Source organism: Phyllosticta citribraziliensis (genome assembly GCF_038025025.1).
Source record: "Phyllosticta citribraziliensis strain CPC 17464 chromosome Unknown J3D65scaffold_6, whole genome shotgun sequence".
In the NCBI taxonomy this organism is placed as follows: Eukaryota; Fungi; Ascomycota; class Dothideomycetes; order Botryosphaeriales; family Phyllostictaceae; genus Phyllosticta; species Phyllosticta citribraziliensis.
Window position 1 is genome coordinate 1,422,991 of NW_027117343.1, and position 24,769 is coordinate 1,447,759.

The 24,769-nt window shown below is 55.8% G+C and overlaps 11 protein-coding genes across 11 annotated transcripts; 5 read left to right on the forward strand and 6 right to left on the reverse strand.

Annotated features, from left to right (window-relative positions):
- Nucleotides 1-393: 393 nt before the first annotated feature.
- Nucleotides 394-2,221, reverse strand: J3D65DRAFT_645958 (40S ribosomal eS27 domain-containing protein; the record flags this gene model as incomplete). Its single annotated transcript, XM_066802246.1, has 4 exons — nucleotides 394-576; nucleotides 628-690; nucleotides 1,980-2,091; nucleotides 2,202-2,221. The coding sequence occupies 4 exons, from the start codon at nucleotides 2,219-2,221 to the stop codon at nucleotides 394-396; spliced, it is 378 nt and encodes a 125-aa protein (XP_066655403.1).
- Nucleotides 2,222-2,669: 448 nt separating this feature from the next.
- On the forward strand, nucleotides 2,670-3,735 carry J3D65DRAFT_624895 (uncharacterized protein). The gene is made up of 3 exons (XM_066800297.1): nucleotides 2,670-3,001; nucleotides 3,131-3,350; nucleotides 3,450-3,735. Exons 1-3 carry the CDS (start codon nucleotides 2,784-2,786, stop codon nucleotides 3,480-3,482), a joined length of 471 nt encoding a protein of 156 aa, XP_066655404.1. The 5' UTR covers nucleotides 2,670-2,783; the 3' UTR covers nucleotides 3,483-3,735.
- Nucleotides 3,736-5,570: 1,835 nt separating this feature from the next.
- Nucleotides 5,571-7,230, reverse strand: J3D65DRAFT_553190 (peptidase C65 Otubain-domain-containing protein; the record flags this gene model as incomplete). Its single annotated transcript, XM_066797117.1, has 7 exons — nucleotides 5,571-5,688; nucleotides 5,734-6,213; nucleotides 6,261-6,553; nucleotides 6,599-6,858; nucleotides 6,906-6,969; nucleotides 7,016-7,102; nucleotides 7,153-7,230. The coding sequence occupies 7 exons, from the start codon at nucleotides 7,228-7,230 to the stop codon at nucleotides 5,571-5,573; spliced, it is 1,380 nt and encodes a 459-aa protein (XP_066655405.1).
- A 661-nt stretch (nucleotides 7,231-7,891) lies between these two features.
- On the reverse strand, nucleotides 7,892-10,114 carry J3D65DRAFT_696557 (PCI domain-containing protein; the record flags this gene model as incomplete). Its single annotated transcript, XM_066804029.1, has 6 exons — nucleotides 7,892-9,100; nucleotides 9,163-9,262; nucleotides 9,310-9,705; nucleotides 9,757-9,817; nucleotides 9,867-10,025; nucleotides 10,071-10,114. The coding sequence occupies 6 exons, from the start codon at nucleotides 10,112-10,114 to the stop codon at nucleotides 8,385-8,387; spliced, it is 1,476 nt and encodes a 491-aa protein (XP_066655406.1). The 3' UTR covers nucleotides 7,892-8,384.
- A 237-nt stretch (nucleotides 10,115-10,351) lies between these two features.
- On the forward strand, nucleotides 10,352-11,931 carry J3D65DRAFT_372870 (pre-mRNA-splicing factor Cwc25). Its single transcript, XM_066795722.1, has 4 exons — nucleotides 10,352-10,601; nucleotides 10,649-10,790; nucleotides 10,839-10,905; nucleotides 10,953-11,931. Exons 1-4 carry the CDS (start codon nucleotides 10,532-10,534, stop codon nucleotides 11,802-11,804), a joined length of 1,131 nt encoding a protein of 376 aa, XP_066655407.1. The 5' UTR covers nucleotides 10,352-10,531; the 3' UTR covers nucleotides 11,805-11,931.
- A 355-nt stretch (nucleotides 11,932-12,286) lies between these two features.
- On the forward strand, nucleotides 12,287-13,320 carry J3D65DRAFT_553654 (rho3 protein-like protein; the record flags this gene model as incomplete). Its single annotated transcript, XM_066797145.1, has 8 exons — nucleotides 12,287-12,336; nucleotides 12,411-12,461; nucleotides 12,514-12,531; nucleotides 12,589-12,605; nucleotides 12,660-12,674; nucleotides 12,759-12,880; nucleotides 12,926-13,142; nucleotides 13,208-13,320. The coding sequence occupies 8 exons, from the start codon at nucleotides 12,287-12,289 to the stop codon at nucleotides 13,318-13,320; spliced, it is 603 nt and encodes a 200-aa protein (XP_066655408.1).
- Nucleotides 13,321-13,539: 219 nt separating this feature from the next.
- On the reverse strand, nucleotides 13,540-14,568 carry J3D65DRAFT_624914 (60S ribosomal protein eL21). Its single transcript, XM_066800298.1, has 3 exons — nucleotides 14,395-14,568; nucleotides 14,298-14,345; nucleotides 13,540-14,236 (listed from the first exon to the last, which is right to left on the reverse strand). Exons 1-3 carry the CDS (start codon nucleotides 14,496-14,498, stop codon nucleotides 13,906-13,908), a joined length of 483 nt encoding a protein of 160 aa, XP_066655409.1. The 5' UTR covers nucleotides 14,499-14,568; the 3' UTR covers nucleotides 13,540-13,905.
- Nucleotides 14,569-14,693: 125 nt separating this feature from the next.
- On the forward strand, nucleotides 14,694-15,888 carry J3D65DRAFT_624916 (40S ribosomal protein uS4). The gene is made up of 4 exons (XM_066800299.1): nucleotides 14,694-14,822; nucleotides 14,914-15,012; nucleotides 15,068-15,301; nucleotides 15,366-15,888. The coding sequence occupies exons 1-4, from the start codon at nucleotides 14,758-14,760 to the stop codon at nucleotides 15,544-15,546; spliced, it is 579 nt and encodes a 192-aa protein (XP_066655410.1). The 5' UTR covers nucleotides 14,694-14,757; the 3' UTR covers nucleotides 15,547-15,888.
- A 1,031-nt stretch (nucleotides 15,889-16,919) lies between these two features.
- On the reverse strand, nucleotides 16,920-19,948 carry J3D65DRAFT_373011 (putative integral membrane protein conserved region-domain-containing protein). The gene is made up of 2 exons (XM_066795723.1): nucleotides 19,185-19,948; nucleotides 16,920-19,132 (listed from the first exon to the last, which is right to left on the reverse strand). Exons 1-2 carry the CDS (start codon nucleotides 19,640-19,642, stop codon nucleotides 17,047-17,049), a joined length of 2,544 nt encoding a protein of 847 aa, XP_066655411.1. The 5' UTR covers nucleotides 19,643-19,948; the 3' UTR covers nucleotides 16,920-17,046.
- A 1,402-nt stretch (nucleotides 19,949-21,350) lies between these two features.
- Nucleotides 21,351-21,911, reverse strand: J3D65DRAFT_552923 (mating-type protein ALPHA1/MAT-1/A-1; the record flags this gene model as incomplete). The annotated part of the gene is made up of 2 exons (XM_066797102.1): nucleotides 21,351-21,745; nucleotides 21,797-21,911. Coding segments are annotated over 2 exons (510 nt in total), but the record flags the coding sequence as incomplete, so codon positions are not given.
- Nucleotides 21,912-22,471: 560 nt separating this feature from the next.
- Nucleotides 22,472-24,235, forward strand: J3D65DRAFT_667936 (uncharacterized protein; the record flags this gene model as incomplete). Its single annotated transcript, XM_066803064.1, has 5 exons — nucleotides 22,472-22,478; nucleotides 22,976-23,487; nucleotides 23,536-23,568; nucleotides 23,683-23,775; nucleotides 23,912-24,235. 5 exons carry the CDS (start codon nucleotides 22,472-22,474, stop codon nucleotides 24,233-24,235), a joined length of 969 nt encoding a protein of 322 aa, XP_066655413.1.
- Between the last annotated feature and the right edge of the window lie 534 nt (nucleotides 24,236-24,769).

Sequence of the window (24,769 nt, forward strand, 5' to 3'; positions counted from 1 at the left end):
GGCAGAATCCGCGCGGCTCATGCGCATGTTTTCATCATCTCCCCTCCAGCATGCGTTTAACACAAGGAAAAACGAACAAAAAGGAAACATGACAGAAGAAGCTTTGCGCTCTGGCATGCCGGCCGACACCACAGAATGGAAACTTCATGTCGCTAAGATATCCGGAACTCCCGATTTTGTGAAAAATGGCTTTGGGTTTTTGTTGTTGCTCGCTTGGGCTTGCTTTGCTTTGGCCGATATTTTCGACAACCAGGATGGATTCCCTCTTCTATCCTGCAAGGTGATTCCGTGTCATGTCTCTACCACGCCATTTTGGAAAGCCATGATGAAAATTTCGTGTCCCAAGCACCGCTCATTCCGCTTTTAGCCACCCCTCGCTCTCGATCGAGTCGTTTACTTCCTCCTGAACGAGCAGCCCTCGGTGAGACGGGCCTTGCCACCGGTGGGCTGGCAGAGGACTTGCGAGCAGCCCTGGCAAACGACGACGGTCTGGGCGTGCGAGAAGACGGTGGTGATGGTGAAGCAGCCGGGGCACTTGACGTCCATGAAGAAGGAGCGGGGGCCCGGGACGAGTTGCTTTGGGCTCTGTCAGCGCTGGCTCGTTGACAGAGAGGGAGAAGAGCGAACCTTGAGCTTGTGCTTCTTGGCCTCGGCGGCGGGAGTGGGGTTGAGAAGGTCAACGGCGAGAACCTGCACGGCAACAATCGTCAGCGTCTTGTTGCCCGTGATCCAAATCGGCCAGCAATTTTCCACGGATTGTCGCGAGGCGAGATTCGTCCCGGTGTGAAGCAGGCGCGTCGTTTGTGTCGGTCGCGGTCGTGTCCATGTCGTGTGCTTCATCGGGTCGTGTCGCCACCTCGTGCAGTTGTCGGTCGGGCAGCAGCGGGTAGGCTCACCATCTTGACGGCTTGTCAGAGTATCACTGGATAGCTGTTTCCTTGATTGTCGGATGGATGGCGTGCGGGAAATGGAAACAGCGGGTGCTGGTGATTGTCGATGGGGTTCCGGAGGAGAGAAAGGTTGAAATCGCGGCGGCCGGCGGCAAAACCAGACAGTGCGAGCCTCGCCAACGTTTCCCGTTTGGGACGCGCTAGCGCCATTTGGCGACGACTTCAAGGTGCATCATCAATGCTTGCCGCTGTCTACTTCATGTTGGTTCTGCTATTATTGTTGGTCCAGTGATTGGTTTCATCCGTCGCCTTTCAACTCGACTGACAATGCTGTCGATTCACATTCGACTCTCGACCATCATGTACATGGTCATGCTACTCCCAGGAAATACGTTGAGACTCGCTACCACTCTTGAAAGCTCCTCTTCATGTATATAAAGGCACGCCAAATCCCCTGCCCTTCTGGACAGTCTTCATCTCTGGACACCACTTCTTGAACAGCTCAAAAGTCACCAACTACAAACACATCTTCCAAAGAATCGGCCATGTCATCCGAGAAACACCACGGTGACCTGGAACACCAGATGCAGGACTCCATGCAGGACTCCATACAGGGCTCCGACAACGCAACGGAGGAACTTGACCGCATAAAGAAGCATCTGAACTTTCGTTTCTCCAAATCAAGGGCGGTGGAAGAACTCGCCATCGAGGCATGTCTGGAAGCCGGATACAACAATGATCAAATAACCACGATGGTGCGCTTGCACAAAGCTCGCGCCATCCTTACCTGCCTCGGCTGGATGGCTTGTAGCATCAACACCTACCGATTGGCTTTTCTCGCAGCGTGGCCTCCAAAGGACCCATGGATAATCGCAGCCGTGGTGATCAGTTTCCTCATGCTCATCCTCCACGACTACATTGTAAAGCGCGCTGTCGGCGGGTGTAGAGACATTGGATTCCATCGCATCAGCTTCGAGATTGCAATGGCCGTGAACATATTGTTCATCGTTCCAACTATAGTGTTTCTTTGCATGTAAGTTGAAAAGAATCGGCGCGTTTGAATGCTCCTAACGCTGTTCAGATTTGGACTTGAGGGGCCGCACGCCGCAGGTGTTGGATCGTGAGGGACTTAGAAAGAGCGCGCGAGTTGCTCTGGTGGCGATGGCACTGGAAGAGGCAAAGCTGTTTTTCGTGATTCGATCTGGGCTTTGTCGAGTTTGGGCAGGTGTTCCTGAAAGTGCCCACAGGGAGGCTCCATACTCCCTGCATGCCGTCGATAGGGCCAGCAGACGGACCGAGTCGACAGCTCACCGCCCAACGTTTGCATTCATATTTAAATCGTAGACGATGGATTCTTTGATCAATTTCATCTTTTTGGGTGCCGTGCCCCACACTCGGCGCGTGAATTATGACTGTTGATGCAACGCCACAAGACCTCGGCCAGACTCGGAAAAGGAGCGGCAGCTGACTGGAGAAGGCGATGGAACACGACGGCAACCTGGACAGCATCAGTAAAGTGGAGGAGACGTGGAGGACATAGACCTACCTCAGATGTCACAATAGAGCTATGTTGGCGTTGATTGTAGCACGTAGTCCTGGATGAAAGAGCCTCAGCAATGGCGTCTGGACGGCGTGCAAATCGGCGCAGCGTGATTCGGTCTTTTGCTTGCGGGTTCCCTGGTCGGATCTGGGTCTCTCTCCCCAGGTCTGTGCTCTCCCGGCCGCCGAGCAGCTGGTGCTCCAAATTATTTGATCCATCCATTTCTCCGCCACCCGCCGCAACACCTCAACCCAACCTCTACGTCGCCAATCCACTCCCACCACCCACCCAGCGTCATCGCATCAACACCGACCCATCTCTCCCGCCCACTCTCTTCGCAAACCTCAGCAACAATGCCTCGTCAAGGTCGCGGTAGCGCTGCTCCCCGCCGCTCGGCGCCCGCCCCGGCGCCCGCTCGTCCCACCGCGCCTGCGCCTGCTCCCCAGCAGCACCGCCCTGCCACGACCGCCGCCCACCCGCCCGCTGCGACGCCCCAGCAGCCGCACCCGCCGGCTGGCCAAGCGCCCTCGCAGGGCCCCGGCCTCTTTGGCCAGATGGCTTCGACCGCGGCGTGAGTACCCAGCCTCCATCCCCCGGAGCAGCCCGGCCCAACACCTCCTCGGGAAGAAGAAAGAGATGGACACAGACCGTGGCGCGGTACCTAAACAATGAAAGAGAGGCACAGGCTAACACTCCACAGCGGTGTCGCCGTCGGCTCCAGCATCGGCCACGCCATCGGCGGCTTCTTTGGCGGCGGCTCGTCCGCACCCGCCGAGGCAGCTCCCCAGGCCCCGGCCGAGGCGTCGTCCAACGCGTACCAGGCACCCAAGGTGTGCGAGACGGACATTACGAACTTCAAGCAGTGCATGGACCAGAACGAGGGCTCGCTGACCATCTGCGGCTGGTACTTGGAGCAGCTGGTAAGTCAGGACCCAAACCGAACCGAATTCCCTGCGAGATCGAAGGGGAAGAATGCTTATGGCGATTGGAATTGACGCTGACGAACCGTTTGTGAATAGAAAGCGTGCCAGCAGGCTGCTAGCCACTACTAAACCGGCCCCTGCTACGTCGATACTCGAAAGAAAAGCTTAAAAATAACTTTGTTGTACTTCTTCCGAGGACTCGCTTCCTCTCTGCCATTGTCATTGCACTCAACTCTCAACTCTTGAAGTCGGTGGATGGACGGACGGCTGGCTGGCTGCGCCTAGCATGAATGGCAGCAGCAGCAGCAGCATTAGCAGTAGCAGTTGTAGTAGTCGTCGCAGCACCAGCGGCATATAAACATAATCATCTCTTTCCCATGCCATACAGAGCGAAGAAGAATTGCATCCGTCAACTTTCCATTTCCTCCAAACAAACTCCCCCTGACCTCGTCAATCCCTCAATTTCTCGCTCTTCCCTCCTCCTCTAACCATACCTGCAGGCCCTCTCTCTTTTCCTCCCGCCGCCCGCCCTCCCTGCCTAATGAGCACGACGGCTACGGCCGGGGGATGCAAGCGCAGTTGCAACAGCTGCCAAACCCCCTCTCCATTTGTCTTCTTTGAGACTAGACTGTGCTTGCCTTGTCGTTATGCCGTCCGTGTGCTGTCCGGTCTTTGCCACGACTACAACCCAGTCACGTACGCGAGACGTGCGTCGGGGACGCTTGTCCTTTACTGCAGGCTGTGCATGCTGTGAGATGTATGGCGAGACGAAGCAGGCACGCACTCACTGTGGCAAGGCGGGCGTTCGAGGAAAGGAGTTGAAGGAGGAAGGGGAAGATGGCAGCGCAACAGAAAAGACTGCAAGTGTCTCATCCTAGATTTGAATAGTAGAAGTGGGAGTACTTGTGGTAGTTGCAATAGTAGTTAACTAGCTAAGTAGGTAGGTGGGTAGTGTAGTGTAGCGTACCCAGCGTAAGGTAGGCAGCAGATACACGTAGTAGTGGCTAAGGTAAAGTAGGTAGGTAGGTAGGAGGTAGAGAAGCCCATATATCCCATAAAGCAATCACCGTCACACCACGACCACAACCGACGCCTCTCCTTTCCCTTGCCCTCCCTTCCCCCCTCTTCCCCAAGCAAGTAGTCGACGATCAATGCCGCCCGCCTTTTTCCCTTGCGTCCCGCCCTTCTCCCTCCTCTCCACCACATTCCACGCCGAATCCAAGGGCCGTCATCATCTCGTTCCCATAGCTCGACCATGCGCCAAGACGGCAAAGAGGCAGAAGCTGCGTCGAACGCATGCACGCGTTTCCACGTCGGTTGGCCATCTCGCCTCTGCGCTGCTGCACCTCACTGCAAACGCCCTTGCTTCCACCCAACCAGGCGCCCAGCGAGACGAGGCAAAAAGGGGAAAGAAAGGGGAAGAAGTAGGAAAAGGAAAAGGAGAAGAAGAAAGCAAGTTGGCTGACTGGTGCGCTACAACGCTAGCTATGCGAAGAGCCAAATAGGAGGCGTCGTCGTCGTCGGAAAAGAATAAAAAATGATGATGAGGAAGTAGATGATGAGCCGATGATGATGCCGATTCATACAAGCCATGAAGCGAAACGAAAGAGAAAGAAAAAGAAAAGAATTAAGTCATGAATCCCACTTGCGCCGCGCCTGTGGTGACTGACCTAACCGAGTCGATCAAGAACTACAACCGAGGGGGCGACATTAACATGGAGGGAAAGAACAGGAAACCGAAATGAAAAGAAAAAATCTCTCGCGTTCCATCAGTAATCCATTTGGAGAGGAAGCTTTCCAGGCCGACTACAGTAGTGGCAGCAGCAGAAGTAGCATGATTCATGAATGATAAGCAAAGAATGAGAAAAGAATACGCCAGGTAATTTTTGCTTGCAAGTTAATGGGGGCACCCTGAGGCAAATGGTCTTTCTTGCGTGAACAACGTGCAGATGATGAGAGAGTAGTAGAGAAACGAGTTTCGTTCGTGACGGGGCATGATGCTAAGACATGATGTTGTGGGTAAGATGAGGACGGAAAAGAGACCTTCCGATACCGACTGTCTGAATATCTCGCCAGGTCGATTGGATCGATCGGGTGCTGATTTCAGACAGACTGCAAACTATGGAGGTGGTTAACGAGATTCATTCGGATCATGAGTCGTTAAAAATGTCGGGCTGATTGAAAGAGCGAGCTTTCCCTGCCGGGATTTGGCCGTGGCTATTGCGATGTTGATTTGTGACGCGAGCGAGGGTGGGAGCCGTAGTCGGCGGCATCCGGCGTCCACTCTTCGGGTTGAAAGTCGGGGTTCAGGAAGTGGGCGGTGTTGTAACAGGAACTGATCAGTCAGTAAAGCGCCACGGTTGCATTGTTTCAAACTCACTTTTTGAATATTGGCGTCTGGAGAGTGGCAGCATGAGTCGGTGCCGGTGCAAAATCCTGTGCCAGCTCGTAGACCGACGGCCGCAATCGAAACGGCTCATCGCGCGCCATGGGGCCAGATGTGTTGACAGGCAGACCCACGCGATTGTCCATTGGTAGGCTTGGTGCAACGTAGTCGTGGTTTGCGTGTGTCACGGGCAATGGCGCGTACATTGGCTGTGGCTGCGGCTGGACCGGAGGAGGCGCACTTTGAGGAAACCCATATGGGTCAGACAGGTAACTCGGTTGCTCGAGCGGCGGTGCCAGCGTTGTGGGACCCATTCCTGGAATGTACGCTAGCACATCGGAGAATCCTCTGTTAATGTACACAGAGTCCTCGGAGAGATGGGGCGCCAGATTCACCGCCACTTGGTTACCCATGGACGAAGCGACGACTGGCGGTGGCAAATCCTCTGGTTTGTAGAGAATGTCGTAGTGGCCACTGCAACAAGTCAGCATGGCCCGAAAACATAGGCAGGGTAAGCTTACGGTCGGTAAAGAAGACGAATAGTTGGAGGGTTCAAGACTGGCAGGTCATCTGGCCCAGAGACATCGAATTCGTACGTCGTCACTTCGTCGCCATCGCTCCTGTCGAGGTAGAGCGCTTCCAACGCAATAGTCGCCGGGCGTAGAAGGACTTGAAAGAGGGCGGTCAGGCTGACATGTTCAATTTCGCAAACGGCCGCCTCGACAGAGCTAGAGCAATACTGCCGAATGTCCTGGCCAAGGAGGTAGGGCTCGAAATCAGCCGCATGAGTCCTGATCCAAGCACTCGTCAAGAGCTACCAAAGTTAGTTTTGGCCGTGAACGTCAGGTTGTGCGCTTACCTTGAGGTGGGTGATGATGCTCTGCGACACAATCTCGTCGTTGAAGGCATCAATCAAAACCGAGTCGTCGGTGGAGTGAGCATTGGACGACAACTTGCGCAGTAGAGCAAAGGTCTCCTCTGCAAAGTCCTCGTACATGTCCGCCTGGAAGCCGACCTGGTTGAGCAGGTTTGCCAGCGACCTCAACCTGCTTTGCTCCTCGAGAAACTTTGTACGGTCGCCGAGACGTTGGAGCACTTCAAAGTAGCCAAAGGCAATCGCTGCACGAGTTAGTGGGAGCTGGTGGTGGTGCGGATCGCGTGCGTACCTCTCCATCCGCAGTGTCCATCGCCGCGACAGGCCCGGTATTGCGAGTACTTGAAGGGGAGATTCTGGTTTGGTCAGTGTATGCAGAGAAAAGGAACGAAAATGACTGACCTGGGTCTTTGCGCGATAGATGGGGTCGCTGTTGGCGTACTCTTGGGCAATGGCCGAGGTCGACTGTCTTGGGCCGACCAGCGGTCCCTTGGTTGATCAGCACGCGTCGGTCGCGCGGCGGGGCGAGCTAGACTTACAGAGAGCTCGGGCTGGTACTCGTCGGACAGCTTTTGCAGCTGGGCAAAGTCGTCGTCTTGTTGCATGGCGTAGGTCATCCTTCCAGTTGGGGCTGGTGCGGGCGGGCGAGGAGGCAGAGGCGATGGGGTGTAGCTGGCGGGAAGCTCCGCAGAGCGATGGGGGAGCTGAAATTGGTGCCTGTACGACGAGAGCGTCGACAAGCAAGGGAGGGCCGGGTCATGGAATGAGTGCGAAGGATATGGGTGAAAGTTGGGGGACAGCATCGGTTGGCGGTCCATGGCCGCTCGCTCGCTAGCGGAGGCAGGGCCGTCAAGTGGCAGCGGTGGGCGGGCGGGACTGGTGAGAGGCGGCGCGACTCGACAATGGTGTTGACGGCGACGACGGAACTCGGAGCAGCAGCAGTCGATCAGATCGGATCAGCAGGAGAGGAGATGTGTAGGTGGCAGCTTGCGAGAGGTCCCGAGGGCTTTAGTAGACGCAGAGAGGCGGGCCGGCGGTTGCAGCGACGACGACGTCGTTGTGATACACAGCGCTTTTGCCAGGGGCAGAGGCAATATATCAAGGAAGGGGGCTTGTAGAAATGCCATGGACTATGCTGCCAGGTACCAAAGCGCTCTGCAACACATTTGCGCAGACGGTTTGAAACGGCGAGCCTCTCCGTAGCACTTGTGGACGCTATGAATGGGATAGGCATTAAAGAAGGTCTGTCGGCCAGGCATGCAGCGCGAGCGATGCGGCAGCCAGGTAAGACAGCAAAAGTCCTGTCATGCGTCGTCTCCTCACGTCTCCCGAACATGGCCTCCATGATGCCAACGTGCAGTCGTCGTCGACGCTGCTCTGGTCTGGTGGCCCGGGGCCGACGCAGCACAACACCACAAACACGACCAAAATAAAAGTGAGCTGTAACATGCAATAGTCTCTGTCACGCCTGGGCTTGCAGCTCTGCTCCTGACTGATTGGTGGCCTCAAAGGTACGCGCCCGCCCCGCTGGTCGACTGCATCGTGTCATGTACCAGAGCCCGGTTGGTCCAAGGCGACACGATGCGATCCCTCGGTATAAAAAGAAAAACAAACCTCCTCCACGCCTCCTGGTGCCACCAGCCCTCGCCCGGCCCCGATCTTGCAGCACCCAAAAGCAACTGCCCTTCCCTGATGACCTGGGGCAGCAAGAACTCATGAGGTTTCAGCCTTTGCCTCTCACAAGGGCTTGCAGCCCACCGCCTGCAAGTCATTACCTCAACCCAGCTCCCGGCAGTCTTCCCGAGAAACCCTTGCCCTTGGTTCCGCTCCTGACCTTTGCCTGCCGTCCTCCACCCTCCGATAGGCCCTGTGCCGCCTGGAACTGAGAAGCTTCTTCCGAACGGAAGCCCTCTCCTTCGTTGAGCACACTCGCCCACAGCGACCCTATCGCCGCCGTCCACTCCTGCACCGCATGCACCCGATCCCTGTCCGTGCTACTCTCCATCTCCACCGTCCCCTTTTGTTGGTTGATCTTCCCGCGCAGCTTCTTGTCCACGATAAGGAAGCTGACAATGTCTTGCACCTCCGGAAGCGAGATTTTGAGCTGCCGTGAGATGAAACTGAGCGTGAACCGCGTGTACGGTGCAATCAGCTTCAGTACCGCCTTGGTGCGCATGTTGCGCGTCACTTCGTCAATGTTTTCGGCAATGAACGGATCTGCAAGGAGCTCCTTGTTGTTTTGCAGCACCTTTTCGTACCCGTGGATGTCGTCGCGCTGGAACGCGTCCACCAGGTCCGTCATGGCCGCGATCCGCGGGTCGTTCTTGTACGGCTTGGTCTCCTGCGAGTCGAACGGGTTGATGTCTGACTTCATGAGCATCGTCGTCAGCACCAGGTACTTGAGCACCTGGATCCGCTGCAGCGAGCCCGCCTCGTCGTAGTTGCGGAAGCTCTCGAAAAAGTCGCTCTGTGCCTCCTTCCAATTCTCTGTCCCGTCGTTAGAACCGCTCACCGCTCGTCAAAAGCAAAAACGAGGAAACCTGCCGCACCTTCGCTCATGTGCATCTTTCCTCCACACTCCCGGATAATGCCCATGATCTTGGGATGTGGAACAGCTGATCGGACCTTGAGCGCGCGCTGATAAAGAGCCTGATTCGCTGTCAGCAATGCACTTGCCGCACACGCATGACACAAACCTTGAGCCGCTTGTTGTTCCTGGTTTCCGCGTACATGAGAATCTCGAGCGAGTACACCTCGAGCGAATAGGTGCCTTTGCTGGGATCATCCGTTCCATCCTCCCTCTGGCATGCCTTGTGTAGCTCCCGCAGCTTGTCGGTGAGCTGTCGGTAGTCCTTGCGCTCCAGCCACAACTTTGCCAGCTTGATGTTGGTCTTGAGCCACAGCCGCTCATTGTTGGTGCTCTGGAAGGAGTCTAGCGTGAGCGCATAAAACTTCTCCATGCACTGGTAGGCCTCATCATCCTCGGCCGCCTTTTCGATGAAGTCGAGCATGTTGTTTATTGATTTTTCCGAGTAGTTTCGCGTGACGGCCGACTTGACGTAGGTGAGAAGCTCCTGGTAATGCTCCACCGCCTGCAAAGGGGTCAGTAATGATGCAATCGAGGAGCGCATTGGGACATTTGCCTGGGAATATCTGCCCAGCTTGAATTCCAGCTTGATGGCCTGTTTGAGACCCTTGAAGCCCCTAGAATCTCTCAGCAACCGTCCATTCAGGCCGACAGAGCGCCATGTACCAGTCGCCTTTCTCGCTCTCCAGCGCGGGTACACCGAGGAATTCGTCGATAGCATCCTCGGGGTTGTCTCCCTTCATTTGTTTTGCGCCATAGTATCTGTTTTCAATGTCGACATCGCCCGTTTGCTCGTCATCGTCGTCTTCGTATTCAAAGTCGTAGCTGAGCAGGTCAGTCAAGCTCATGTCAACAGTCCGCGGAGCTCACTCTTCCTGCTCCGACTCTTGCATGAAATCGTCGTCGGAAGACATGATGGCGGCGCACTCAGGGAGCGACGACGTGAAACAGTCTGAGAGGATTGGTTCACCCGACAATGCAAAACCAGAGAGGGCGGTGATTGTAAGGCGAGTTGAGTGATGCAGTAAATGGTTGGACGTCAGTGGCATGGTGCCAAAGTCATGGCCGCCGGGCCCTGATGGCGGGGCTTTTGCGGGCCGGTGGGTCGTGCACTCGCAACCGAAAGGCGGTGACCTGTTTGCGCTAGCCACCTCCGACTGACTCTCACCTCCGAGCCTCTCGCCGCACTCGACTGCATCTGCAGACACCAACTGTAGACACCAACTGTTTACACCTTCAAGCTTCACGTCACGGAGACCGACGAGAACAAGGGCCCGCAGCCTTCACCCCCACCACCGCCCGTTTACAACCCTGCCTAAGCAACCGCCAATATGGGAGGAGATCTCAACTTGAAAAAGAGCTGGCATCCGCTCTTGATGAGCAACCAGCGTCGAGTATGGGGTAAGTGGACTCTCTGCTAGCTTGGAGTCTCGTCTAACTTTGTCCAGAGGAAGAAAAAAAGGCGCTCGAGGAGCGCAAGCGCATCGACCAAATGAAGAAGGAGCGCGAAGAAGAACGCGCTATTCAGGAGCTCCAACAAATGCAAGAGTCGGCTGGAGGACAAAAGAGGCTAAATCGCGTAGACTGGATGTGAGTGGTTCTTGGAGATGTAGAAGGAACGTGCTAACAGGCTCGCAGGTATTCCGGCCCATCAAGCGGACAGACTGGTACTACCGAGGAACTCGAAGGCTATCTCCTGGGCAAGGTACGAAATGCCCTCTCCCCTGAGCATATGGAGGCTGACTGTCGCAGCGTCGCATCGACAATCTCGTCAAGAACGAAGAAAACAAGAAGCTGGAAAAGAGCGCAGGCGAAGAGTCATTCTTGACGACACAAAATGCGAATACGGCGCGGGACGTGACATCAAAACTTCGCGATGACCCAATGGCGGCTATCAGGAAGCAAGAGCAGGCGACACTGGAATCCATGATGAATGATCCCGTGCGGCGTAGGCAGCTCCTTCAAGCTTCATCCGGAACTGGAGAAGGCGAACGCCGAAAGCGACGACACCGACACCACGACGACGACAGCCACCGGAGAAGACGTTCTCGCTCAGCGGAAGGGGAACGTCGGAGGCGCCATCGGCATCGAGACGACGACTACCGACGCCGAGAGCGCTCAATCTCGGCTGAAGGCGATCGCAAGAGACGTTATCACGACGACAACTACCATCGCCGAAGACGCTCAGTCTCCGAGGAAGACCGGCGACGGAATCGCAGGGAATTGGACGATCCTAGAAGACGCTCAGATTCGTTCGGTGGCGACAGGCGACATGACCGACGTGAAGACTCTTGGAGGACCAAATCAACAGAGCACAAGCCCCGCAGGTCTCGGTCTCCGCCGCGCCGGCAAGACGAAGATGATGCACGCGCGAGGAAGCTAGCGGCAATGCAGTCCAGTGCGTCACAGCTAGAGGAAGATCGCAAGGCGAGACTCGCGGCCATCGAGGCGCAGGAGCAAAGGGCACGCGAGGAAGAGGACAAGCGGAGGTCCGAAAAGGGCAGATTCATCTCTGGAGTACACCGACAGGCCGGCGAGCAGATTGGACTGGGCGATCGGCTGAAGAGGTCGCGCGGAGGACTGGAGAAACTCGAAGCATTGTGATGCAGTGGTCTTGCAGGACAATAGCGTTTAGTCATAGTAGTGTGGTATTGATGGTTTGGGATGGCGGCCCTTGTCAGCAGCAGTCGGGTAAGCCACCATGGTCGCTAAATTAGGCTTCGGGCGGATCTCACTGAGAAGATCTCCATCACAGCGACTGGCTCCAGCGCACCGTGGTGGCCTCTGCGTTGTTCCGAACAGCCCCCTCCCATCTCAACTCCGGCCTTCTCTTTGCTCGAAATTGTAACTTTTCCACCTCACTCTCGCAAGCCGTGCCTGCCAGGTGAGGTGCGTTGCCTGGACCGCCCCCGCCGACCGTCTGACCCTGATCCTGACCTTGACCCTGACCGCGCTCGACCTCGCCCTCGACCCTCTGCTCCGACCGCAACCACTCCTCTCCGACCGCGCCAGGCGCTCGCCTTATGCCCTTGCGACTCCCTACTGTCCGCAAACTTGTCCGCTGATCCGCCGAGCGCCTCAACACCATGCCTCTCTGTGGTGGCACCAAGACGGTGCAGCGGAAGCTCGTGCTTCTGTACGTATAACTGGGACTGGTTCGAGCTTTGGCCGGCACGCGCATCAACACAGGAGACTGATTCAGGACAACAGCGGCGACGGCGCCTGTGGAAAGACGTCGCTGCTCAACGTCTTCACGCGAGGGTAAGCGATCATGACGATTCGTGTAGGAGCGTATGCTGACGGCTGTGCCCAGATACTTCCCCACCGTCTAGTGAGTCTCGACGCCCCGGAGCCGTGGTCTGCCTTCACTGACATGTATATGGAAAAGCGAACCAACGGTTTTTGGTGAGTCGCAGCTGCGCACAAGCACCGAGTTGATGGTATGCTGACATTGCCTAGAAAACTACGTACACGGTACCAAGCCTCCTTGATGGCGCAGCGCTGCGTGCCAATGCCATGGCCCCTCCTTCGCCCCCACGTATTGACGTCTCGCTCCAGACATCTTCATCGACAATGTCCACGTCGAGCTCAGTCTCTGGGACACGGCCGGTCAAGAGGAATTCGACAGGCTGCGCTCCCTCTCTTACGATGACACGCACGCCATAATGCTCTGCTTCAGCGTACAATCTTTCTTCCCTACATGGAGCGCGGCCTAACGTTTCTAGGTCGACTCGCCCGACTCGCTGGAAAACGTCGAGACCAAGTGGGTGGGCGAAATCGCCGAAAACTGCCCTGGAGTCAAGCTCGTGCTCGTCGCGCTCAAGTGCGATCTCCGCGAAGGAAACGACGACGAAGACGGCGCGCAACAAGGCGAAAAGTCGCTCATAGACTACGAGCAAGGCCTCCAGGTGGCCGAGAAAATTCGCGCCCTCAGATATCTGGGTACGTTGTGGCAGCCTGGTTTCGAGGCCATCTCGACGTCAGGTCACGTGGCTGACGATTGATAGAATGCTCCGCCATGAAGAACCGCGGCGTCAACGAAGCCTTTACAGAGGCGGCCCGAGTGGCCCTCTCCGTCAAGTCGTCCAAGGATACTGACAAAAAGTGCGTGGTAATGTAGCAGGTCACACAGATTGACACTCGGGGTGGATTTCATTCTCAGCAAATACCTTGAGCGGGCTCGTCGGAGTTGAAGGCGCGTCATGATATCACCCGTTCATTCTTGGTTTTTGGACAGCGAGGCGGATGCGCTGCGGCTCCACGGTGGGAGCATTTCTGCATATGGGCATTCGGAGGAGGATTGGTTTGTCTCCCTTTCCTCCATACTCACTTTCTTCGCGTTCTTTTGAGCTCGTCTCACTGGCTGCGTATAAACGACTTCATTGTACATAGAATGAATTTCGTTGCTTCCAATCCGATCTGCATAAAGGGTATCTGTCTCGGGATTGCGCAGGTCTTGGGATTCTGACAATGCAGCGCCTGGAGATTGGCACGCGGGAAGTACTGATTCACAAGCTGAGACTGCAGGTCCCCCGCCAGTCGAATCCGTCCCAAGCAGTCTTTGTAGAGAAAATCCCATGAATTTTTAGGACTGAAGCAACATGTCCCTAACTTGACAGCGCCAGAGCTGTACCCGACCTTGCAACCAATCCCAAGCACCACCTCCGGAAAAAAGCACCCCGCTCCAGTTTTTCTGATTCGTTGCTTAGATGTGGGTGTCGTAAGGAATGGGGGTGATGGTCTCGGGGATGTTGTCCTTCATGGTGACGGTGCGAGCATTCCTGGGCTGGACGGGCTGGCGCTTGAGCTGGACGCTCTTGCCCTCGGCCTTGGCGGCGCGCCTCTTGGCGGCGTTGTCCTTGACGCGCTGGAGGAACTCGTCGCGGGAGCGCGAGTGGTTGACGTGCTCGACGCGGAGGTTGACGCGCTTCTCGATGTACCTGTTGCCGACCTGCTTGTAGAGGATGACGCCGACGGCCGACTTGGTCACGTTGTAGATGACGCCCGTCTTGCCGTGGAAGTCCTTGTGGGGCATGCTGTGGGAGGTGTCAGGACTGCTGTAGCGTGCGTTTTGCGGGTGTTGAGGCGCGGACTGACCCCTTCTGGACGGCACCGTTGGCAACGACATCGACAATGTCACCGACCCTGCAAATCTGTCAGACGTTGTCGATTTTGCAGCGGTTTGGCGGCTCACTTGTAGTTGCGGAGGTAGGTGGACAGAGGGATGGCGCCGTGGTTCTTGAAGCCCCGGCTAAAGGCGTATCTGGTGCCAGCGCGGAGACCTGCGGAGTGACCCATTGCGAAGGTTGTAGAGGGCGAGAGGTGACGGGGTCGGGGGGGATTTTCTCAGAGTCGTCGTCGTCGCTGCGGAACGGGGTCGTCGTGGTGTTCAAAATTCCCACGGTGGCTCCCGCCGCCCTCGGCGACTGGTTTACCCGACAAGCGACGCACGGACCGTTCTCCCACAACACGCAAAAGCTCCAACCCCATCTCCCTCTGTCCATCTTTTGCTTCCGCCCGACGACGACACGACACCTCCACCGACCATCTCGACGCCATGGCCCCTAGGAGTTACTCCAAGACCTACAAGGTCCCGCGTCGTCCTTTCGAGTCCGCTCGTCTGTACGTCCACCTCTCTCGCGGCCACTGAGCATGAGCTTGCTTCTCTGCTTACGTCGGTGAGAACCCTCGTCTGATGATTTGCGACCAACAGGGACTCCGAATTGAAGATTGTCGGCGAGTATGGCCTCCGCAACAAGCGCGAGGTCTGGCGTGTCCAGCTCACCCTCTCCAAGATCCGTCGTGCTGCCCGGTAAGTTTGCGCTGTGCGGCCCACAATTTTTGGCCGTTGCTAACGCACGCGACAGTCAGCTCTTGACCCTCGACGAGAAGGACCCCAAGCGTCTCTTCGAAGGCAACGCCCTCATCCGCCGTCTCGTGCGCGTCGGTGTCCTCGACGAGTCCCGCATGAAGCTCGATTACGTCCTGGCCCTCAAGGTTGAGGACTTCTTGGAGCGTCGTCTCCAGACTTGCGTCTACAAGCTCGGCCTCGCCAAGTCCATCCACCACGCCCGTGTCCTCATCAAGCAGAGGCACATCCGGTACGCGACAACCTGAAGATTTGGACTTTTGGTCCCAATGGCAGTTTACTGACCTCTTCCACAGTGTCGGCAAGCAGATCGTCAACGTCCCCTCGTTCGTTGTCCGTCTCGACTCCCAGAAGCACATCGACTTCGCCCTCACCTCGCCGTTTGGCGGTGGACGCCCCGGCCGCGTCAGGAGAAAGAAGGCCAAGGCCGCCGAGTCCAAGGGCGAGGACGGCGCCGAGGAGGAGGACGAGGAGTAGATCCAGCAAGCAACAGCGTTGCGATGATGGTCCGGTTGTCCAGCACCACGACTCGGGGTTAGGGAGGTTAAAAATTACACCGGCGGCGCGTGGTGGGCTTCTTTTCCCAAATACCTATGCCCGCCGCCAGCGGCTCATTTCGAATAGGCGACGCAATCAAAAGTGGCCCGTTATCCGTCTGGTCGTGTCGTGGACATGTTCGTTTTCAAGTCTACCGTGCCTCGTTCGAGAGTAGTTTTCAAGTCATGAAGTCACGATCGTATTCCGTTTGCGCTCCCGATGCTTTTGTTTGATATCGGACTCCACATGCTGGGTCCGCCCAGCAAGAAAGTCACATCAGTCACCCCTCCGCCAAAGCAGCTCCGACCTACCCTTGCCTCCAATGCCGCATGCTCTCCGCCATCCAACACGCTCTACCACCGTCGCCGCATCTTTCCAGCAACCCAGCTTGGCAGCCCTCAGGCATGCTCGGCACTCCATCTCCCACAGCACCCGGCCATTCACAGACAAAGAACTCCCCCCATCGCACACGGCTCGACGGCCTCGTCTCCATCTTGTCCCGTCTACCCCTTCTCCTGATTCTCCGCTTTCTACCTGCCTGTCTGCCTTCCTACGCTACAAATGCTCGCGCTCACGCCGTCCCAGTCTACCTCGCCTTATCTTGCCCCAAGCTGCCTCCCCTCTCCTTGACGCCTCCCATCGTCCTCCCCAGCAGCAGCCTGCCTGACCCGCTCGTTCATCATGACGCCGCCATCCACAACGCTCGCCGCGCTGCCCAGCCAGCCAGCCACGTGCGTGCAGCGCGCCGTGCCGTCGGCGCCACGCCACCTTGCGCGCAAACGCATCTCCGCTTTGCCTTTACCTTTCCCATTGCCACCGTGTCTTTGTCGTGCCGCCGCCTAGATCCGTCGTCTGACTGCCCTGCCCGTCTCTCGTCCGCCGTCTCTGGTCATTCGTCATTTGCCTCCGTCCCGCTTCTGCGCTTCCCCTTCCCCCTCCTTCTCTTCCTTTGTTGCCTCGCTTTGTGGTGTCTTTGTGCTGCGCGGTGCTGTCTTTGTGCTGCGCTGATCGGCGAACGGGAGGGGCGTGCTTTGGCCAGGGGCTGGAGGCAGCGGATGCGCGGGGCGGCGCTTGCTTTTCTGATGGGTTGGTTGCTTGAGGTGGTGCCGGGGTTGGGAGTGGTGTGTTGCTTGAGCGGGGTTGGGGTTGTGGGGAATGTGGGCGTGTGGATGGTAGGATGGACCTAGTCGAGATCAAAATCGCTGTCTTGGGAGATGTAGTTGTCGGGGGACAAGAACATCGGAGGAATTGTTTGATAAGGGGAATTAGCAGCTTCCGAAAACCCTTTTGTCCAACAGAAGAACAGTGTGGATTTCGTGTGCCCCATCCAGTCTCCCTCCTTCAGGGTATCTTCGTCATTCCAGGCCTCGCCTTGATTGCCAACCCATGAGTTTCTCTACTTAGGTGACGACAATAGTACAACATCATATCTAAAAACATTCACACCTTCGGAGCTTCTTCCACCTCGTCTTCTCCGGCAGGCGGACTCGAAGGTACAACTTTTCTTCTGATTAACATTGATTGCGAGCGCTGGAAACCGGGATCTGCACTGGATGACAAAGTGGCTTGGGATTCCACGTCCTTTTCGTTGTTTGGAGACTCACTTTCCCTGATTGTTGGGATTCGTGAGGTAGGCGCAACGTCATCGAAGTTGAATTCAGGAACTTCTGCTTGGTCTTCTGGTTCGTCTTGACCAGAGAAATCCTTCGAAGAAACTGATTCCGGTGACGATCCGAGCTCAGGCGGCAATGACTGTGTGTTTCCGAGTGAAGCTTGACGTGCAGAGATCCATTTTTTTGCAGCTGTGGCAGCCGTGTTGAAAGAAGTATTCAGCATTTGTCTCTTCTCCGAAAATGGAGTTTTCCTCGTAGGGGTTACCCTGTCCGAATCGAAACTGGATGGCGTAGATGAGCCCGAGAGCGAAAAGCGTGTTGGCGTTGTTCTGTTGCTCATTTCCACTCCTCGAACCGAGACACTCTCACGAGGAAGGATTTCAGCTCTCAACTGTGTCTCTTCCTCGTTCAGCGTGATATTAGACTTCAAGCGGTCTGGAACAATGTTTTCCTCGTCGTAATCTGGATTGGAATTCGCATGCGATGCGTACTCAGCCGAGGACGAAGAAGGAGAGGCTGACTGTGAAATCGAGGACAAATCTTTCACAGCTGAAAATGCCTCGTGCGGGGATTGATTCAGTAGAGGCTGTTGGGAGTCGACCGTGGCCATGACAGTGTTGACCACTGGTTGAGCAATGGTGGAAAATGAACCAGACCTCATAGATTTCGGCTTGATTGGAGAATCGCGAGGGTCCACGCCCGCGGCCCCATGTATTCTCGTTTCACTTTTGCTACTCATGGTAGTCATGGTTCTGGCCATCCTTTGTGATGTGCCATTGTTTCTGAGGGCATGCCCAAGATTGGGCATGCTCATGGTCTTCTCCTGACTGCTGGGATAATCTGTTCCGCTGCCCTTCTTCGTGTCTTTTCGGACATTCAAGGGGTTGTCCTCTTTCGAATTGGACATGGAATCTGTCGGTGTATCGTCTTGGGTGCTTGTCTCTGCGGTCTGCCACAGTCCGCCTCTTACATCGTCAAGGAATGTGTCGTAGAACGGCATATCGTCCCAATTTGGCATGACCAAAGTCTCAGCGATGACTTCTCGAATTCTGTTTTCGATAGCGCGGAGGATAACACCATAAGTAATTTGACGCGAGCTAACGACAGGCTCAACCGCCATTTCCAGGGTCGGTGGATTCTCGAAGGTAATCCAGAGTCTGTTGCTCGGAGGTGGTTTGATGCGTATGAGGACATGACCTTCCAGCTTTTTGAGAATGCTGGCAAGAACCATGTTCACATAACGAGGCTTGATGCGAGCACCCAAGTCGATTCGAGCCACGGCCATGATGTCCAGCCGGAAATTGCCGCAGTATGTTACATCTGCCTCTGCTGTCAAGTCCCCATCGAGTTTTAATTCCCGTAGTCTCGGATTCTTAACAAGAGGTGCGCTGTCGCCCATATCGATGCTCCGAATGCTAATGCTTTCTATGAAAGCTGGCTTGGCAACCCGCCCAATCTTTTTGGTGATCTTCTCTCGTATGAAGTTTTCCACGACAGAGGTGCGGTACATCGCCAGAAAAAGTCTTCCGACGAGAGCGTTAGCCCAGCGTGTTTGCAGATTGTCTTCAGAGCTGTGGAGTTGTTGCACGAGCTTGGTCATATGGCCTTGTTCGAAGCCGATGGGCAACATCCCGTTCTGACCCTTATGGTGGCCATGGTTACGTAGCAAGGCGAAGTAGAAATCCTCTTTCGCGGAGCAGTTGTCGGAAAAGAAGTAGAAAGACCGGGATTCCGATTGCAGCTCTGCATCGGACTTGATCGGCCTTAGACGAATACAGTTCCGTTTTATCCAGAGCTCGCCTTCTGGAATGGAATTGCCACCGGCATAAATGTCTATCGCTCGATCAGCTAGAGATATCACATGCCGTACTTCGATCTCGTCAGCGTCGTCAAAAAGGATCAAGCGACCGTGTCTAATATGTAATGAGTTAAGCTGGCTTTTAAAGTTGACAGTGGCAGACAGACCTGAGAACAACATAGAAGAAATTTGAGTTTGCTCTGGCGCGACTGGTTGTCGTATTGGTTCCCATGCTTGATGCTTGTGACTTGTTCCGGTTCACGATGCTTCTGTACATGCTCTGGTAGACACTCAGACTCTCGGGACCTGAGTTTGGGCGGGTTGACGTTGTCCGCTCCAGTGGCTTCCCATTCATGACTCCAGGTGTGTATTCTCGACATACTGCGAAGTAGCCAGCGGCGAAGTGGGGCTCTGGAAGTTGGCTCTCATCACGGTAGACTTTGCGAGGGTCTTCCTCGTCGGTGGTGATTCTGGCAGAGCGTCTTTTTGGAAGCACTATATCGCGGTCCGTCTCTGTTTTTTGAGAGGTAAACACGACATAGCTCAAGACTATCACAAGACAGAGAGGTAGGAAAGTCAGTCCGCCGATCAGGTAAACAAGAAGATAGGTTGTGGCGGAGGTCATTTCCAGGTTGTCAGATTGGCCAACCGCTTGGAATCAAAAGCGGAGAAAGGCTTCAGGCGAGTACCATGGCTTCGAGGCACCTGGTTTGGTTTGTCTGAGAAGTTCGAGCAGGGGAGCCCGTAGACGTGGGTAATCAGGCAACTGTGCAGCTTCGGATGCGTGCACTGGTGGAAAGACCTGCAGGGAAGCGCGTATGCAGGCGGGCATGTGTATGCAGATGCGAGGACATGAGGTGTCTGGGCTGGAAGTTGATGATCGTGTCTGATGGATAAAGTACTAAGTCGTGGAAACTTGGATGAGGTTGGGAGGCACATGGACATGGCGCAGGGTTCCGGGCTCCCCCCGCTTCCGGTAGGGCCATGGAATGTAGGTTTTTCCGACCGGAAGAGACGTCACTCGGTTCATCACCGCGACTGTAATGCGATGCATGGCATTGACTTTTGATTAATCATTCATCGCACTATGTACTCATTGCTCTGCATTGCTCATTCCGACGCTAATCAAGAAGAAAAAGAAGAAGAACGCCTTTTATGCTGAAGTTACTGGGGGGAAGGGGTATGGTCGTTGCCCTTGAGGAAACTCAGCCTTCCTACCAACGATTCCCAAATCCTGCGCTTTCGAAACTAACTCTTCGATATCAATGACACTTGGAATTTGACCGCCCGCTCAGCTTTCATTGTTCCGGACCATCGGAGTCATCATCCCAGTGGCTGGTGACCAAAGGCCAGGAAGTCTCCGGCAACTGGAAGTCGATGCTGTCCACGGCGGTAAAATCGGGAATTCCATCGATATCGAAGATGTTCAAGCCCTCATGGTCAGGATTGAAGAATTCTGCGTAGGGAAATGTGGAAGATGTGTCCATGAGCTGCAAAGCGCAGTCAAGCCAGGCGTTTTGCGTGTCCTCGCCCCGAGTCGGACGCAAAACCGAGCTTGCCATCGATTCGCCTTGGGTGCGCGTCGAAGCAGGATAATAGTTCAGGATTTCGTGGGGATGCTGCGAGTTGATCGAGACGGCAAGAAGATCTGGGTCGGCGAGGCTGGCTCGTTGCATCACGCAGCTATTTGGATCCGGGTTCGAGATAGAATCATCCACGTGTGGCGAGTACATATCGGGGTGGACCGGTTGAACATTGGCCCCATACATGTAAGTCAGCATCTGCTGGTGAGTCATGGGACCTCCAGTCAGCAGGCCTCCGTTACCACCATTGGCAGCGGTAGCATGTTGGTGAATGATAGCCATCAGAGCCTGGTCGGTGGGCTGCGCTGCCACATTACTGCCTGGTGTAGGTCCAGAAGCTCCATTGGCGCTGATTGTTTGAGGAGCTGGTGGCATCGATGCATTGCTTGCTTGCTGACCGACCGCAGAACTAGAGTTGGTGCCAGCCGCTGATTGCTGCGAGCTGCTGCCAAGATCCATCGCGTTGTTCTGTGTAGCTGCACCTTGAGTACCCTCGCCGGCCTGAGACAGCGAAGCGGAAGTTGTCATCGAAGTCGTTTGCGCTGTGCTGGGGGCGGCAGGCCCGGAGAAGTTGGGCGCATGCGGCTCTCCAAGATCGGAATTTGCAGGTGCTTGGGAGTTGGCACTCGAGCTGGAGTTTGTGGAGTGGAAGATTGAAGAGGGAATAAATCCAGGACCCGTGGTCGATGTAGAATGATGGACAGGCTGCGCGGCCATCGTAAGGTGAGATGTCGAGGTGTTGTTCGAGGCTGAAGGCGTATCAATGGTAGGTACGCCGTATCCCGAGTTGCGGACGAAGTCGATTACGTCCTGGACTGACTTTGTGGTTGTGCGAAAGCTGGCAGGAAAGCTCTCGAAATTCGGCGTGAACACTCGCCTAAGCGAGGTCTTGCCATCGTCCGTCACGAGCTCCCAGCCCAAGGTTGTCAGGTATGCATCGCGAGCGAGGATGTCGATGTGAGGGCAGGCAAGCTCCAGGAATCTGTCAAGCGGAGCAGAGTCTTTGCCCACTTCATCCCGAATGATCGACCATGCCTTGGCAATGATGCTCCACTTCGCTTTGGTTTCCTCGTCGGCCCACATCGTCTTCATGAAACCTGAGCGCTCCTTCTGCTCAAAAGAGTGGAAAATCGGATTGTAGTAAACTACACGTTGTCAGTCAAGCCTCGAAACCGTTTCTCGACCAGATCACCAACCTCGAAACGCCATGAAAGAGTTGAGAGCCCGCAGAGGGCTTGCCTGCACAGCGTCTGTCTGTTGCGGAGCTTGGGTGGACGAAGAGCTCAGTGTAACATGCTGGATGGTGGCCATGCCCTTAGAGATAGGATTCGACTGCGACGTTGACAAGGCCTTTGCCTGGGCACTTGAGGGGATCTGCTTTGTCGAGGATGCAGGCGTCATGTAGGGCGACTGCGAAGTTGATGAAGTTGCCGCTTGGGGAGAATTTGAGTTTGAGGAAGAAAGCGTCGAGTGCGCGCCGCCTGCGGTGGTCGGATCGCCTGCGGCGACCACAGCGGCGACCGTCCGCTTGCTTTCGATGCCCTTGAGCGAGGAAACAAGCTGGTTGATTTGAGCTTGGGAGCACGCAGCCAGGTACGACTTGATGTGAGGAGGGAGGTTTGCAGCGACAGCCATTTTGCAGTTGAGGAGCAAGCTGGGTCTTAGAAGAGAAGGAGTCGGAGGAGCAAAGATGGTGGAGGTAGCTGGTGTTTCGGGTGAGCTGAGACAAAGAAGATTGTTTTGATGAGGATGCAGGCGGACGGTGTAGGTTGGGCGATAGGGCAAGCTTTCATTGTGCGCCAAAAGGAGGGTGGCTGGTCAGAACAAAGGAGCTTCACTTTACTTCACATTCGGTTTTTTTGTGTGACATCATGGGATGTGAAAATAGTTGATAGACTACAGACTTACAACTAGCAGGTGGCTATTTTCTGCGAGACTCTTATCTTAGACATGGCCATTCAAGCGCCCGCCTTTGGCCCTCTGTCACCTCAACATCTTCAATGACGTCCTCCGCCTTTACAACACATGCAGTTTCGCAGTCTTGGCGACATTTCCGCATTCGCACACTTACCACGCGCGCATAATCACCCCACGAACTTTGACCAGCGAAGGCGGCCCACTGAAAACGCTTGGTTTTTTCTTCCTCCGATCGACATCTGCGTTGGGACCTGGCACCTGGAGATCAACCTTCGCCCGTCACACCCTTTCAAGTCATGGACCTTTGGAACCCACAAGCGCCTCTTTTAGAACGAGTCAGGAAACACCCAAAGCTCAGGATTGAAAACCCCGAGGCTGCGATTGTGGCTTCTGGGCTTACCGGCACACAAGGCAAGACCAAAATTGATCTCCTGTCCTGACCGAGCTGACAGTTCCAGACACTTTAATTCTTGGTTCCGACGCACACCTTTTGGACGTGATTCAAGACTTCGAGACATTACGAAATCAGTACATCCTCGATTTTGGAAAGCCCACAAGCAGTGAATTCGAGCCCACTGTTGATAAATTGATCGCAGAATGCCGAAGACTACTGGAGTCTTCCAGCCTAATCAAGGACGACAACACTCGCCAGCGGTTTTTTGCGACTGTCAAAAAATTGGCAACGGACATCATCCACTTGACGTCCGTCAAAGAAAAAGTCCACGACACCGTGGAAAGAATAAGAGAAGGAGAACGTGTGAACAAAGCCAGGACTGGGTTCATCAAGGACCTGCCGCGCTGGAATCAGTTTCTTGACAAGAATGCACCTGGAGCCAGCATCCTTCTTTTACAAATAAGGCGTCTCCTTCATCAAAAGCGTGATGCTTATCAAGTCATCCCTCGAGGCGGTATCAAAATCCTCCAATTCTGGGACGAGCGTCTGTGGGAATTGATCCAAGCAATCGATTCAGTACGTCCAACCCACGACTCCCCACAGCCCAAGCTAACACACCCACAGCTACGCCCGCAATCAGTCTCGCTCTGGCACAAGGTACGTCCACCCCTCTCCCCTCGCGCAAGACGCCTCGCGGCACCGCCGCAGCGCAAGCAGCCAAAAGCGCAAGCGCGGCCGCAGAAAGGCAAACGCGCTAACGAGCAAACGCAGCGCATCGAATGGGGCCACCCCAGCATGCACCGCCTCAACTTTGGCCTGCGCACCTTCGAGCCCATGACCTTTGAGCCCAGCCCGTGGAACAAGGTACGTGCCGTCGTCGTGTGTGTCGAGCGCTGCCTCGCTCCCCGTCCTGTCCTGTCACGCCACGCCCTCCCTCCGCTTCTTCCCTTCCCCGAACCCGCGCTCCCGCCCCAGCTAACGCGCCTCCTCTTCCTCGCAGCTCGACCACGCGACGCACACGTTCCGCGACGTCTCGCGCTTCGACCGCCGGCTGGGCGCGCTGATGCCGCGCGTCAGCGGCCGCGAGGGCGCGTTTGCGCCGCCCGACCACGACGACGCCGGCGACGACGACGCCTTCGACGCCGTGCTCACGCAGCGCTTCGTCAAGCGCGAGAACAAGGAGGCCGAGCGGCAGAAGAAGCTGGACAAGGAGCGGCGGAGGAAGATGCAGGTCATCCAGGGCGCAGGGCCGCAGCAGCAGCAGCAGCAGCAACAAGGCGAGAGCTCGGGGTCCGCGGCGGCGGCGGCGTCTTCGTCGTCATAGCATGGTGGCGGCGGGCGGGCCGGCTTCCTACGCTGCGGCGGCCGGCGGAGAGGCGGACACTTTCTTCAAGAAGAGCGGGAGACATGGCGGCGCGGTGGCTGCAGGGCGCGCGCAGCGGACGAGAGGGGCGGCGCAAAAAGACGGCGGAAAGAAGACGGACGCGCAATCTCTTCTCTCGTATCTTCTTTCTTATACACAAGCTACGCCGGGGGCAGCGGGAGGGCTACGGATATGCGCAGAGCAGGGCAGACATATGACGGCTGGACTGACGGGTGGCACGTGTGGGGGAAAAAGCTACATAGGATTTCGTTTAGGGAGGCGCCTGATTTATGAGCATCGCGACGCTGACGTCTTTAATGGTGCAAGCGACGACGAGCGCGGTGGATCTTGTGATGCATGCGATGAAAGTGCTGCCGGCTCGAGCTGCTACAGTTCGCGGGTTGAGTTGCTAGGTCTGCGCAACACTGAACAAACGGCAGATATGCACACCGTGCAGTGCGTGTTGCAGACAAATGCCACACCAGCCATGCCCTG

Bases quoted from the DNA above. Each gene is read 5' to 3' on its own strand.
- J3D65DRAFT_624895 (XM_066800297.1), top strand. From the start codon at position 2,784: ATGCCTCGTCAAGGTCGCGGTAGCGCTGCTCCCCGCCGCTCGGCGCCC. The intron at 3,002-3,130 runs GTGAGTACCCAG...AACACTCCACAG, and splicing joins CAGATGGCTTCGACCGCGGC to CGGTGTCGCCGTCGGCTCCA. The intron at 3,351-3,449 runs GTAAGTCAGGAC...GTTTGTGAATAG, and splicing joins GCTGGTACTTGGAGCAGCTG to AAAGCGTGCCAGCAGGCTGC.
- J3D65DRAFT_372870 (XM_066795722.1), top strand. From the start codon at position 10,532: ATGGGAGGAGATCTCAACTTGAAAAAGAGCTGGCATCCGCTCTTGATG. The intron at 10,791-10,838 runs GTGAGTGGTTCT...ACAGGCTCGCAG, and splicing joins CTAAATCGCGTAGACTGGAT to GTATTCCGGCCCATCAAGCG. The intron at 10,906-10,952 runs GTACGAAATGCC...TGACTGTCGCAG, and splicing joins AAGGCTATCTCCTGGGCAAG to CGTCGCATCGACAATCTCGT.
- J3D65DRAFT_624914 (XM_066800298.1), bottom strand. From the start codon at position 14,498: ATGGGTCACTCCGCAGGTCTCCGCGCTGGCACCAGATACGCCTTTAGC. The intron at 14,346-14,394 runs GTGAGCCGCCAA...ACAGATTTGCAG, and splicing joins ACCTACCTCCGCAACTACAA to GGTCGGTGACATTGTCGATG. The intron at 14,237-14,297 runs GTCAGTCCGCGC...CACCTCCCACAG, and splicing joins AACGGTGCCGTCCAGAAGGG to CATGCCCCACAAGGACTTCC.
- J3D65DRAFT_624916 (XM_066800299.1), top strand. From the start codon at position 14,758: ATGGCCCCTAGGAGTTACTCCAAGACCTACAAGGTCCCGCGTCGTCCT. The intron at 14,823-14,913 runs GTACGTCCACCT...TGCGACCAACAG, and splicing joins CCTTTCGAGTCCGCTCGTCT to GGACTCCGAATTGAAGATTG. The intron at 15,013-15,067 runs GTAAGTTTGCGC...CGCACGCGACAG, and splicing joins AAGATCCGTCGTGCTGCCCG to TCAGCTCTTGACCCTCGACG.
- J3D65DRAFT_373011 (XM_066795723.1), bottom strand. From the start codon at position 19,642: ATGACCTCCGCCACAACCTATCTTCTTGTTTACCTGATCGGCGGACTG. The intron at 19,133-19,184 runs GTCTGTCTGCCA...ATTACATATTAG, and splicing joins TTCTTCTATGTTGTTCTCAG to ACACGGTCGCTTGATCCTTT.